The 12,426-nt window shown below is 34.3% G+C and overlaps 1 protein-coding gene across 1 annotated transcript in view; it reads right to left on the bottom strand.

Annotated features, from left to right (window-relative positions):
• Window positions 1-417: 417 nt before the first annotated feature.
• LOC115884883 (equilibrative nucleoside transporter 3-like) overlaps window positions 418-12,426 on the bottom strand; it is a 41,015-nt gene continuing 29,006 nt past the window's right edge. Inside the window, exons 6-9 of the mRNA XM_030903598.1 lie at window positions 8,769-8,953; window positions 6,916-7,001; window positions 1,918-2,117; window positions 418-607 (exon numbers count right to left, since the gene is read on the bottom strand). Of these exons, the coding sequence (XP_030759458.1) occupies window positions 496-607; window positions 1,918-2,117; window positions 6,916-7,001; window positions 8,769-8,953 (583 nt within the window). The 3' untranslated portion in view covers window positions 418-495. The remainder of the gene's footprint in view (window positions 608-1,917; window positions 2,118-6,915; window positions 7,002-8,768; window positions 8,954-12,426) is intronic.

Genomic DNA, 12,426 nt, shown 5'->3' with positions numbered 1-12,426 from the left:
CGTAAATTACTTTTAAAATGCCATAGAATATTTATTAACACGAGTTTGTTTGAGTTGTACTGAGCCTACGTGTAAGTGAGAATATGTTAAAATACCAACACTGTTTTCTTGTAATTGATTAATAATGTATAAGATAAATATATTTTTTGTTCATCAATTAATCTGAAGCTCACTTATGCAAAAGTGAATATTTCTGGAGCTTATTTAAACAGGTCTCACAATGCAAATTCACGAACAAACATTTAATGATCTGTATAAAGTTGATAACTAAATATTAAAACTCGGAAGTACTAGCTATTGACATTATAATCAACATGTCATTCCATAATCTTCTGTCATATTCAACTATTATGCGGAATGGGAGTAATATTTGCATGCAAAAATAATAAAAAATCAAAGGACATTAAAAAAAACATATTTACAATAATATTAGTTTTTATTAAAAACATCTTAGATTCTATACGTTTAAAAAGTACAATAAATAAATAAAATAAATTATAACAATTTCACAAATAACAATCCAACAGGATTAGATATCATTTGAGCTACACCAACAAATAAGTTAAATATATTAAAAGCCACTTCTGATTCTTCTTTGGTCGTTTTCCTGGAAAAAGAAATAGACTTAGAATTAGAATAAGCTTTTTAAAATAATATGTATACAGGGTCCCGCAATAGTGCGTCGGGCATCTGTAGCTCCTAGAATAAAAAACTTGAGAATTTTGTTTTAGTGCAAACCTAAAGTATGTACCAGGATGTATTTCAGGAAAATATTTTAACTTCTATAAGGTGGCTCAAAAGTGTGAGCGGACCTGGATGATTTTTTTTAAATGGAGCACCCTCTATATTATTGCATTTTTGGCTTCCTTTCAGATCACTTTAGATAACCCTAAGATATGAATAAATATATTTCCATAGTTTCAGAGATATTAAAAAATAAATCAAAAATATATATTTTTCAGCCCTACTTAAAAAAAATTATTAAAAATACAAGAACTGTTCTGAAATCAAAACGATATTAGGTATTTACTTTAGATAGTCTGTTCTTACTTTGCTATAAATAATAATAATCGTAATTCATACAGGATGTTCAATATTCTACGCCAAACTTTCTAAAATATAAAATATTTTTTCTTTGTTTTTTTAAATGGAACACCGTGTATATTATTTTTTTATTAGATGGAGAGTTTAAAAATGAACATTTTATGTATTTAGAGTATTTCAAAATTTTTAACGGTTTTGCAGATACACGCAGTATTATTTCATATGGCGCTTTCAATGGTAAAATACGAGAGAAAAATCATTGGGTGGCTTTGATAAAAATTTACTGTGGAAAATGCCATATGAAATATAAAACTCCAAATATCTGCGAAACCGTTAAAAATTTTGAAATACTTTAAATACAAAAAAATTTCATTTTTTAATTATCCGTTTATTGAAAAAATAATATACAGGGTGTTCCATTTAAAAAAACGAAGAAAAATTATTTCATATTTTAGAAAGTTTGCCGTAGAATTTTGAACATCCCGTATGATTTACGATATTCATATTTATAGCAAAGTAAGTACAGACCATCTAAAGTAAATACCTAATATAGTTTTGAGTTCAGAACACTTCTTGTATTTTTAATATTTTTTTTAAACTTTAGAGAAATACTCGGTATATAAATCCATACATAGATAGGTAAGTTAGATAAATTCGGTTATTTTTAGCAAAAAAAATGGTAGAGTGGTCTTCTGCCTTTTTTGCCATCGTTTGTCGAAATCTTTCTTGAGTCGTTGTACAGACTATTAATATTTATTTATTATCACTTTATAACGTGGCAATTCTTCAGTTAAAAGCCCACACCACATACCGACATCCACTTAAACGTGTACGAATACCTTTTCAACCCGAATACGTGTGCGATATGCTTACCTGGGAATGTTGGTTATCGCCGTATTAAAAAGGTAACCGTTGCCCAGCATGAACAGGCCCAAGATAAGGGCGTACTCCCAATCGTGCGGGAACAGTACGGAGAGGTGCTTTCTCGGTTTGGCGTTGCAGAAAATTATGGCAGGCACGAATACTAGGGCGTTGAAAGCCGAGTAGGCGCAGAGTATTGGTTCAGGGATTTTCTGAAATTACACAAGAAAAATAAAATCAATACAATGAAACATAGGAAAAAAACGAAATATAGGAAAATTAAAATAACTTCCGTTGCACATCATAATACGACCACCAGCAAACTCCATAAGACGACGCATGGTGTCATTGATGACGTGCAACGAAAGTTGTTCCAATTTCCCTATACGTCCAGATGCAAAAAAACGCAACGCAAAAAGTTTTCGTCAAGTTTAAAATGTACAGGGTGGCGCACCTCAACAAAATATTTTATGGGTATATGTAGGAAGGTAATGTGCATAATTTAAGATTATTTTGAAATGTCCAGGGTATGTTAGAACTAAGATCCATACCAAAGTTATATTTTTTCTTATGGAACACCCGTTATTTTATTTCATTTTTGGATTCTTGGGCCCAAAAAAAGCATTATGTTTAAAATCTTTGGTTTTTGAGATATTTAAAGATATTTAAATATGCATGCTACAATAGAATAGATTAATAACACCCTCTACATTACTTCTCAGAATTAATTCTTGTGCTGAGTTCAAAGGTAGAGAAATAAACTCTACTGAAAAATGTTATTGCTCTCTTAAATTTATCCTGGGGTACCAAAAATTGCTGATCTATTTTAAGGATTTATTTTATATAAAAACTTTGTTATTTCAAACAAAACACCCTGTATTTTTTAAAATAAATCGAAGCAGATTCAAATGCTCTTTCAAACTATATTAGGGTTTCCTATACCTATCTAGCTTAGATTTTGAATAAAGAGCAATTTTTCAATAAAATGGTAACAAAGAGGGCTAGTAGGTGTCGTCATGCAAAGTTTCTAGGACAGTTAGTCGCTTTGAGGATAAGCCCTTCAGGCCAAGAAGCGATTTTCCTCACAAAATAAAACCACTGGTAACATATCCATTCGTTCCGCGAGCAGATATTGCTTTATTTTTCTGGATAAAATAATGAATACTTTTTAAACTATTCTGGGTAAATTTAAGTAAACTGCTATAAATCTAAATGATAATGTCCATAAACTAATGTTGCTTTTGAAAATAGTTACTAACTGTCACTAGAAAATTACCATGGCAACACAAGCCATCTGGATTGCCATTTTATTGAAAAATCGCTTTTTATTCAAAATCTCAGTTAGATAGATATAGGAAACCCTAATATAGTTTGAAAGAGCATTTGAATCTGTTTCGATTTACTTTAAAAAAATACAGGGTGTTGCATTTGAAATAGCGAAGTTTTTATATAAAACAAATCCTTAAAATAGATCAGCAGCAATTTTTGTTACCTCTGTATAAACTTAAGGAAGCAATAACATTTTTCAGTAAAGTTCATTTCTCTGCTTGTAAACTCAGAACAAGAATTAATTCTGAAAAGTAATGTAGAGGGTGTTATTAATCTATTCTATTGTAAACATGCATATTTAAATATCTTCTCAAAAACCAAAGATTTTAAACATATTTAACCCTTATAATAAATACTTTTTTTTGGACCCAAGAATCCAAAAATGAAATAAAATAGCGGGTGTTACATAAGAAAAAATATAACTTTGGTATGGATCTTAGTTCTGACATACCCTGTAAATTTCAAAATAATTTTAAATTATGCACATTACAGACATATACCCATAAAATATTTTGTTTTTACATCTTTCCGTTTTCGTATAATGAACCGAGGCGAAGGAGGTGCGCCACCCTGTATAATATTTTTTTCTGTTTTTATCCCTATTTCCTTCATTTTTTAGCAAACTGTACCTATATAAATATATTAACTTTAATTCGTAAACTCAATTTATTTTAACCTTTAGTATTGGACTTATTATAATATGTATACAAGGTTAATCGAAGATTTGTTTTTTACCCTATCTTTAAGACATTCTGTGCAATAATATCTTAAGCAAATTTTCCTAAAATATTATATTTCGGTCAGAACCATCTCTCTTGAATATTTTGTTCTTTGACTTATGTCAATACATGCCTTTGTTAATTTTTAAGAATGAACGTGCCACAAACATTTTGCAATTTTTTTCAATTATCGTTACTTTTTGATATTATTCTTCATAATGACGAGGTGGCTTTGATGACTATTATTGTGTACGATTGAATATGGTTCTTGGTGTCGAACATTGTGTAAAAATCGTTGATCTTGTTGAAGATGGCCGAAATTATGAATATTCGCTTGATTCTTGAAGAAGAATGGGAAAACATAACACAATATATTTGCAGTCTCATTGACAGTATGAACCCCCGTCTACAGACAGTTATAGCAGCAGGGGGGTCCAATACAAAGTATTAGAGTAATTTTTACAAGTTTCTCGTTTGTTTGTACACTTAGTGATTACAGTTATGTTTTTTTTAATGTCCTTAGTTCAATTAGTGTTACTAATATTTATTAAAACCAAGTATCGTTACATTTTAACTTTTCTGAAATTTTAATATAAGAGTTCTAATGCAATTAAACGTAGATTTGACATTACAGCAATAATAGTCGTGAGCCTCGTGAGATTTAAAAATAACATCATAAAGTAAAACGGGCCAGAAATATAGGGGCTCGGTTCAATAGGGTGAGTTATTGTATAAAGATAGTGGGTATAAGGATAGTGTGTATAAGGATAGTTTTATAAGGATAGTGGGCTCACCTTTATTCCCGTTCTGGACTCGTACTTGGTGATTTAGGTAATAAAAACACTGTAGAATAGCGCGCGCTCGTGGTGTACACACTGCGTACTCGGCCGATCTTGTCTCACTGCTTCTCGCTGAGTACGTACCCATTTAGGTTTTTCTGGTAAAGGATGCGAGAAAGGGATAGAATCCAACATAAAGTAATGCTAGTTGATAAAATTGCACATTGTTATAAGGTTGATAAAATGGCAAATTGGTGGCAAGTTCATTTTGCTCTTAAAAATTAACCAAGGCTTGTGTTCACATGAGTCAAAAAATTAAATGCTTAGGAGACATGGTTCTGATGGAAAAATAATGTTTTAGAAAAAGTTACTTATGAAATTATTGCATAGGGTGTTTTAAAGTTACGGTAAAAAACAACCCTTCAATTACCTCCTGTATACAATGACAAAAAATAACAAAAAAACCGCGTAGACGTGGAAAATGCACAAACAACCGAAAAACAAAACGGTAGCGGCGCGGCGTGGCGTTGGCTCTGAAATGACGATAGATAAACTTCCCCAAATAATTTTTAATATAAAATAAGAGCTTCATTTCCAAGTCTCCTCTGATGCCATTTTCTAGCGTCTGGTATAAGATTTTCAACATCTTTTTTACGAAGAAATCTCATAGACCTGTGTCTGGGGTAATTTCAAGTATAAATTATTGTTGATAAACTAATAAAATGTAATAAAACTTTTTGCAAAAGCATTCAAGACAATGTTTAAAAAGGACATGGCGCTCGATTAAATTTTTCGTATAATTTTACATATGATAGCGATTTTATTCCATCTTTTTTTTACATTGGGAAGGGATGATTTACAATAGAATACACTTTTCATAAAAAAAATGTAGTTAATCCATTACATATTTGTTATTACAGATATACTTCAGCATGTCTAAACGTGACAATAATATGACTCAAATAGGCTTATTTTCGCATATATAGTCATAAAATAGGCGCGACGAACCATATGCTTTAAACTCAAGCTGTGCGTTATACATTCTTGAACACGCGCTATAATCTCAATTTATAGCTAGACAGTTATTTTAATAGGTAAACGCTTAGTTTTTGACCTTTGCTATGAAATATGGTGTCAAAAAGTCTTTGGCTTGACATTTAATCTACTTAAGTTAGCGCTGAAACGAAAATAAAAATAGATAAACTAAATATGGAAATATAGGTAGGTACATACAATGTTTGTTAGGACAGTACTAAAATTAGGGATTTAAGCGCAATACTGTTATTTTTAAATCAAACTGTTAACTTGTTCCTTGATTTTTTCAGATATGAGCGATTTAAAATTTAAAACCGTGAGGTTATCAGGACGTGATCAGGTGGCGTTACGTATAGTGAGCATCGCGCATTAGTAGTTACTCGCGTTTCAATTGTTATAGGTAGGTTAAATTTAGATGTCAGGGGAGTTCAGAGATAATTTGTTCAATATTTAAGTCGATAGTTCGCGACGTTCGGCAGTTGGAACGGCAGCCAATGAGTAACCGCCTGTCGATCACGTGAAGCACAGGAATGAGGTGCATTAGAAAATGACCCTTATTGTTGTTTCATTATTTCTGTTTTTGTAATGTTTATATTTTTAGGATTATTATGTTTGAACTTTGAAAATATCAAAAGTATTTTTAAATCGAAAGAAAAACGTTGGAAACTTTCACGGCTCCAAACCTAACCTACAACCGAAACTGATAGTTTATAAATGCAAAAATGTTGAATCTCAAGTGCCGCTAACATCCAACTGCAACTGAACTTCAACTGAACGTCAACTCCCGAATTCATAAATCCAGCTTAACGCTATGTATACATTCATGCATTAAAGATGGAATCGAAATCATATGAACCCCATTTTTGACAGTTCTGTTTGTAGTTTCAATTGACACCTTTGAATTTGATTTGAAATTTTGTAGATGAGTTGAGCTTTTCCGAGCTTATTTTTTGTTATTTATTATTTATTCTACAAAGGCTTTGGTTAAGAAGTGGTAAATCTAGAAGGGTATTATGTCATAAAAAAGCGTCATAAAATTGTCGAGTTTAGCATTTTTCAGAGTTTACTTGAATTTGAGTTTAAGCTATGTTTGTACAAGCGGGCCTATGTTAGAGAGATTATAGTGAGAGAAGTTATATTCAACTTACCACTGGGATATATGAAGAGGCAAATCTGCCGAGCAGCAGAAAGATATCAGACAATAAGAATGTGGCGACAGGACTGAAATATTTCTCTGAAAAAAAAAATAACCGTTTTTTCTTTCAAAAATTTAGGAGTATTGTGCTACGTTAATTAAATTACATTAACATAGATAATATCAATATATAAAACAAAGCAATGGATTAAAATATAAATATCTACTAGATCAATATTTTAATTTAACCCAGCAATAGATATTTACGTCATAAGTAAATTTTAAAATATTATTTTTGAAATGAAACTTCTTTACGCGCGTTGGGAGTAAAAATTCAAAGCCGTGTGTCACGAGAGACGATCGTGACGCGCGAGCTAGCAAAAGGAAAAGTGATAGCGGCAGTATTGCCGCAGCTACCCTATTCGGGGAAGATACCCCTCTGTAAAACAATTTAACCCCGCTATCTCGACCCGCTAAGTAAAACAATCAACCCCGCTGTCTACCCCGATGAAAAATAAGCTTGTGGCAACACTGGGTAACGATCTGTGCCATACGCAGCTAAGAAAATCACTATAATCAACTTGATATTGTATTACTTTTGTTTACATGTTTACATGTTTTGTTCATTATGTATAGGATTCGCATCCCGACAAGAGAAGAGTGGGAAAGCAACCGAGTAATCAACACTCAAGAGATAGCAGTCTACACAGATGCTTCCGCAACTTCAGAGGGCACATTTTCAGAGGAACTAGACATCCGACGATCTTTAAGGCTATCGGATGGCTGTAATGTTCTACAAGCAGAGGTTTACGCCATAAAGGAAGCGGCTAGTTGTATACGAGAGAAAATTGCTGATAGACCAATAGGGGATATAGTGATATACTCTGAGAGCTTGGCCGCTTTAAGAAGCATTACCATGCAATCAGTGAGATCGAAAACTGTGATGGAATGCCGAGAAGCACTGTCCTGGCTGCGTCAGGGCGGGGCTACTCTCTGCTGGGTGCCAGGCCACAGCAATGTGGTGGGCAATCAGGAAGCAGACAGACTCGTCAAAGACGGGGCCAGGGGAGAGGCCGTGGCAGATGACCCACCACTTGTGACGATCAACACACTGAAGGAAGCTATAGGAACTGCCATCAAAGCCAAGCAGCAAGAGATGTGGGAACACCGTGAAGACTGCGCTACAGCTCGAAGACTATGGCCAGTGAGTGGCAGATAGCAAAAAGAGAAAACAACTACTAGTGTCGTCACTGGAAACTGTCCCATGAGGGTAAACCTCGTGAGATGGAAAGTTTCTGGCGACGACTACTGCAGAGAATGCGGATAGGGAGAAGAAACCATAGAGCACCTGCTGTGCCACTGTCCGGCACTGGAATACCGACGCTTTAAAACTTTAGGGTAAGGTGTTTTGGAGGGACTAGAGGAAGCAGCAGAAGCCGACATCAGCGACATCGGGAACTTTGCAAAGAGCTGAAAGTGCTTTAACGCAAAGAAAAAATGAGAGGAAGATTTGGTACAACAATACAGGAGTATCGCAATGGGTCCAAGGCCTCCGAGTAAGAGATCAAACATGATCCCAAACCCCAGCAACCTAACCTAACCTAACCTAACACAGCCAGATGATATTGGTCCATATCAGGTACAGTATAAAGTTTATTATAATGCATTTCTTAGCTTTAAATCAAATATTTTTTGGTGTTTGCGCGATCGTGCGATCCTTACCACTTAATTTCTCGCTAGCTCGTCTGTCAAGGCCGTAAAGTGTCAAGGCCGCGGTGTGTCACGGCCTTGAATTTTTACTCCCATCGCGTATTAAGAAGTTTCACTTCAAAAAGGTTAGTTATCCAAATATACTTCTATACATACTTGCCCAAACTCCACTTCCCTCTGATACAACAAGGGACGTTATTGAGGTATGGGTGGATCCCATGGCCCCCATAACCAGCATTAAAATTAGTATACCGATCCATATTTTTTTAAAGGCCACTTTCATATCCGAGTTTGTCGTTTTCTTCTTTTTAATATCTTCCGGGAAGGAGGTTATACAATACCTGAAATAGATATACACGTTAAATGCATAGAAAGAATAATTTTAAAGTATTTAAAAATTAAAGTTCATGATGGCAGCTTGACGGCAAAACGTCGCACAGTGGGGTATTTGACACCGATAGTTGATCGAAATTTGTTTATGTAGACCTTATATAAATTATTGCTATTTTAATTAAAGAGGAAATAATATGAACAAAATAAAGGATAATTCGCGATTCTAAAAAAAAGAAAGAAAAATCACTGTTCCAGTGTTTCCACGGTCAATGCCACTAATGGTAATATCGCAACTAATACTACTAACGCTACGACTGATCCGCGACCAATTCCCATATCACTAAAGCCGCTACTAATGCCAAATTGTGCTATACTGCTAATGGCACTAATGCGATCGCTTTGTAAACAACAATGCCATCGCGTTTTACACCTCACATTAGTACATCACTGATTAGCAAATTAGAGGAAACCAAGAATGTTTTTCTCATTTTATCAGCGAAGTCGCAAAAATTCGCAGTATTATATTTTACTGTATGAAAGCCTAATGTTTACTAAGTAAAACGAATATAGACAATATGCTGAATTCTTCGAAATGCGCAACTAAATCTCTAAGTAATAATAAAAATGTCACAAATTTAATCAAATTTTCTGAATGCCTAACTTTTAGTTGAAAAAAAAATCGTTAGTATAGAGAATATCAAAATAAATAATATGTTTTTGTAGAATACATACCTGCAGCTTGCTGAGCCATTTTCAATCAAAACAATAATACAAACGTAAAAGGAGCACAAGAACAACAATAATTTATAATTTTAAACATAAAATTTAGCCATTTACCTCTTATCTCTGAGAAGTAACAACTTTGACGTTTCGTTGGAACAAATGAATGCAACTAAACACACCCATAGCAACGCCATTCATGACAGACATGATTTAACTTATCATTTATCTTTTTTTGGGAAATCTTAACACATTTGCGTTTTTGAATTTCGATCACCTTTTTCATGTTAATACTCCACCGTGCGTCGGTTTAAAAATTTGATAATGTTATATCTTGTAGAACACAAAAAGCTGTGGAATTTGTTTTATAAAAATAAAGATGCAAATATTCGGTTTTTCCAAAAATATTTGGAGGCATACGGAATTTTTAAATTTTTATTTGATCATTTGATCATATTTTGATAATCAAATCGAGCAACTTTGCCCCTATTTAAACGACCTCGTAAACACCCTGTACATATTAGGTAAAAAGCAGCAAGGGAGGTCATTCTATACCTAACACCACTGCACATTGTCGTCGGTAGATATACCAATGCGACAATGATTAGAATTGCCCGAAACAGTACTGGGAGAATTATTAGGTCAGGGACTTGGAACATCCTCAAAACGAAAATTTCACTCCTCCAATTCTCAGTGGATGACATACCGAAAATGTAAATAGAAAAATTTTAAAAGCCTAAAAGGCTCATGGCTTGATTGGTTATCTTGGTTATCCTCCACCCATCCACTCTTACCCAAGTAGTATCTATCTGACTTCGAACTAAATCTGACCTGAAGCGACGTCAGACTTTGTGCAAATTTAGGTCGGGTGCTGGTGATACGACCTGTGACGTCGTGACGTCGCTTTCCTATTAAAAGCGACGTCGTTGGATCTGAGTCGGTAAATCCAACGATCTGTCGACGTACAAAATAACAACGTACCATTTTTATTAATTTCCCAACGTCGTTCCCACGTTGGATTGCACGACGTACATATACTTGAACTAGCCCGACGTCTACCCGTTGTCCGAATAGGATACGTCTCTCTGATAATCCCTCAAGTAACGTCCAATTATATTTTGTTGTATTTTATGTTCATATTTATAACCTAATTTACGTATTTCTATTTACGTCCGTAAATACAACCCATTAAGTAGCATTTGCGACCTAATGAACATCATGAACATAACCTAATAAAAAGTTTTTGTAAACAAACTTATGCCTAAAAAACACTAAAAAGGCATTTAGACATTTATCTACATTTTACAGAAAGAGGTCGAGGTATTTGCAAAATAATAATAGTAGTAGTGATGTCTTGCCTCCACCCATAAATGATTTTTATCCGGAAGAGATGCTGCATGACACTGGTGCATCTTAATTTCATTTTTTAGCTTAGGAAACCAGCAGACCCCATCCTCCTCCCATATGTGAGGTTAGGCTTAAAAAAGTGATTGCCCATTTTTTTAAGGAAAAAACAAAAACTAAAATATAGTTGCACAAATCCACAAAGCACTGATACGCAAAGTGAGGTTATGTGGCGTACGTTGGAATTATATACGTCATAATGCGATTGCCGGTCGTCCGGTTTGATGACTTCGGTCGTGTGAGACGACTAATGTTGGAGACCCGGTTGGAATTGGTATATTGGTAGTTCATATTAAGTCGGACACAGAAATCCGCCATTCTTAACACGTATCCGATTGTCAGCCATTTTAAAATCGTTTTTTGTTTTTAAAATTTATATTCACATTTCGATTTCTAGTAGAATAATATTGATAAGGTTGAGTTTGGGGGGAACCACAGTACAGTTTTATGATTAAACCAGCTAGAAAATTAAAAAAAATATTTTGCGAGTAACTTTTTTATAGATATTTTTATTTCACAAATCTACCTAATTTTGAAGGCGCTCGTTGTTTTCCGGAGTATTTTAATCAGATATATCAAAAAAGTGACTTCCGTTGACAAAACTGATGTCTGGATTAATGATTCAGAATTATTATAATATGAAATTAGATAGGCACTTATAGTTATATTCGAGAAGTGATTATGAATCCATTTGTAATTAGGTAGTTTGGTTAGATTTTTATGTATTCTTGGTAGCGAATGTGAAACCAAACATAACGTAAGTGCTTAGCGACGAATTATAAGTGACTAAAATCCAACGTAATATGACGTTGGTAATTGGTAGAATTACATTCCCTATTAGGTCAGATACCGACGTCGGGGTGACCCGAATCTGTATTCCCCATTTAGGTGCAAATAAGGGTCGTCAGGCGGTCGAACCGACGTTGGTACCCGACGTCGGGTTTATTGAACGCGACGTATACCCGACGTTAGATAACGTCCAAATGCTACTTGGGTATCCTTCTCAAGTCCTCTTCTACCTCCTTTTTCCATCTGATTCTCGGTCTACCCCTCTTTCTCTTTCCACCTATTTCACGTTTCATTATCATACCAGGAATTCTTTCTTCAGCCATTTTTTCAATGTGTCCCAGCCATCTCAGTCTTTGTGCTCTTGCTACTCCCGTTATACTCGGTGCCCGATATACTTGCTTCAATTCTTCATTTGTTCTTCTCGTCCATATATTATCTTCTTTCCTCCAAAAATCTTCCTCAGTATTTTTCTTTCCCAAATCTCTAGCCTCAAACTTTCCGTTGCATTGAACGTCCACGATTCATATGCATACAGCACTATTGGTCTTATCATTGTTTGGTACATTCT

This window comes from Sitophilus oryzae, unplaced genomic scaffold (genome assembly GCF_002938485.1).
Source record: "Sitophilus oryzae breed Bouriz unplaced genomic scaffold, Soryzae_2.0 scaffold_111_pilon_pilon, whole genome shotgun sequence".
Classification (NCBI taxonomy): Eukaryota; Metazoa; Arthropoda; class Insecta; order Coleoptera; family Curculionidae; genus Sitophilus; species Sitophilus oryzae.
Note: the sequence above shows the minus strand (reverse complement) of the source record. Positions and strands in the feature narration are given on the sequence as shown.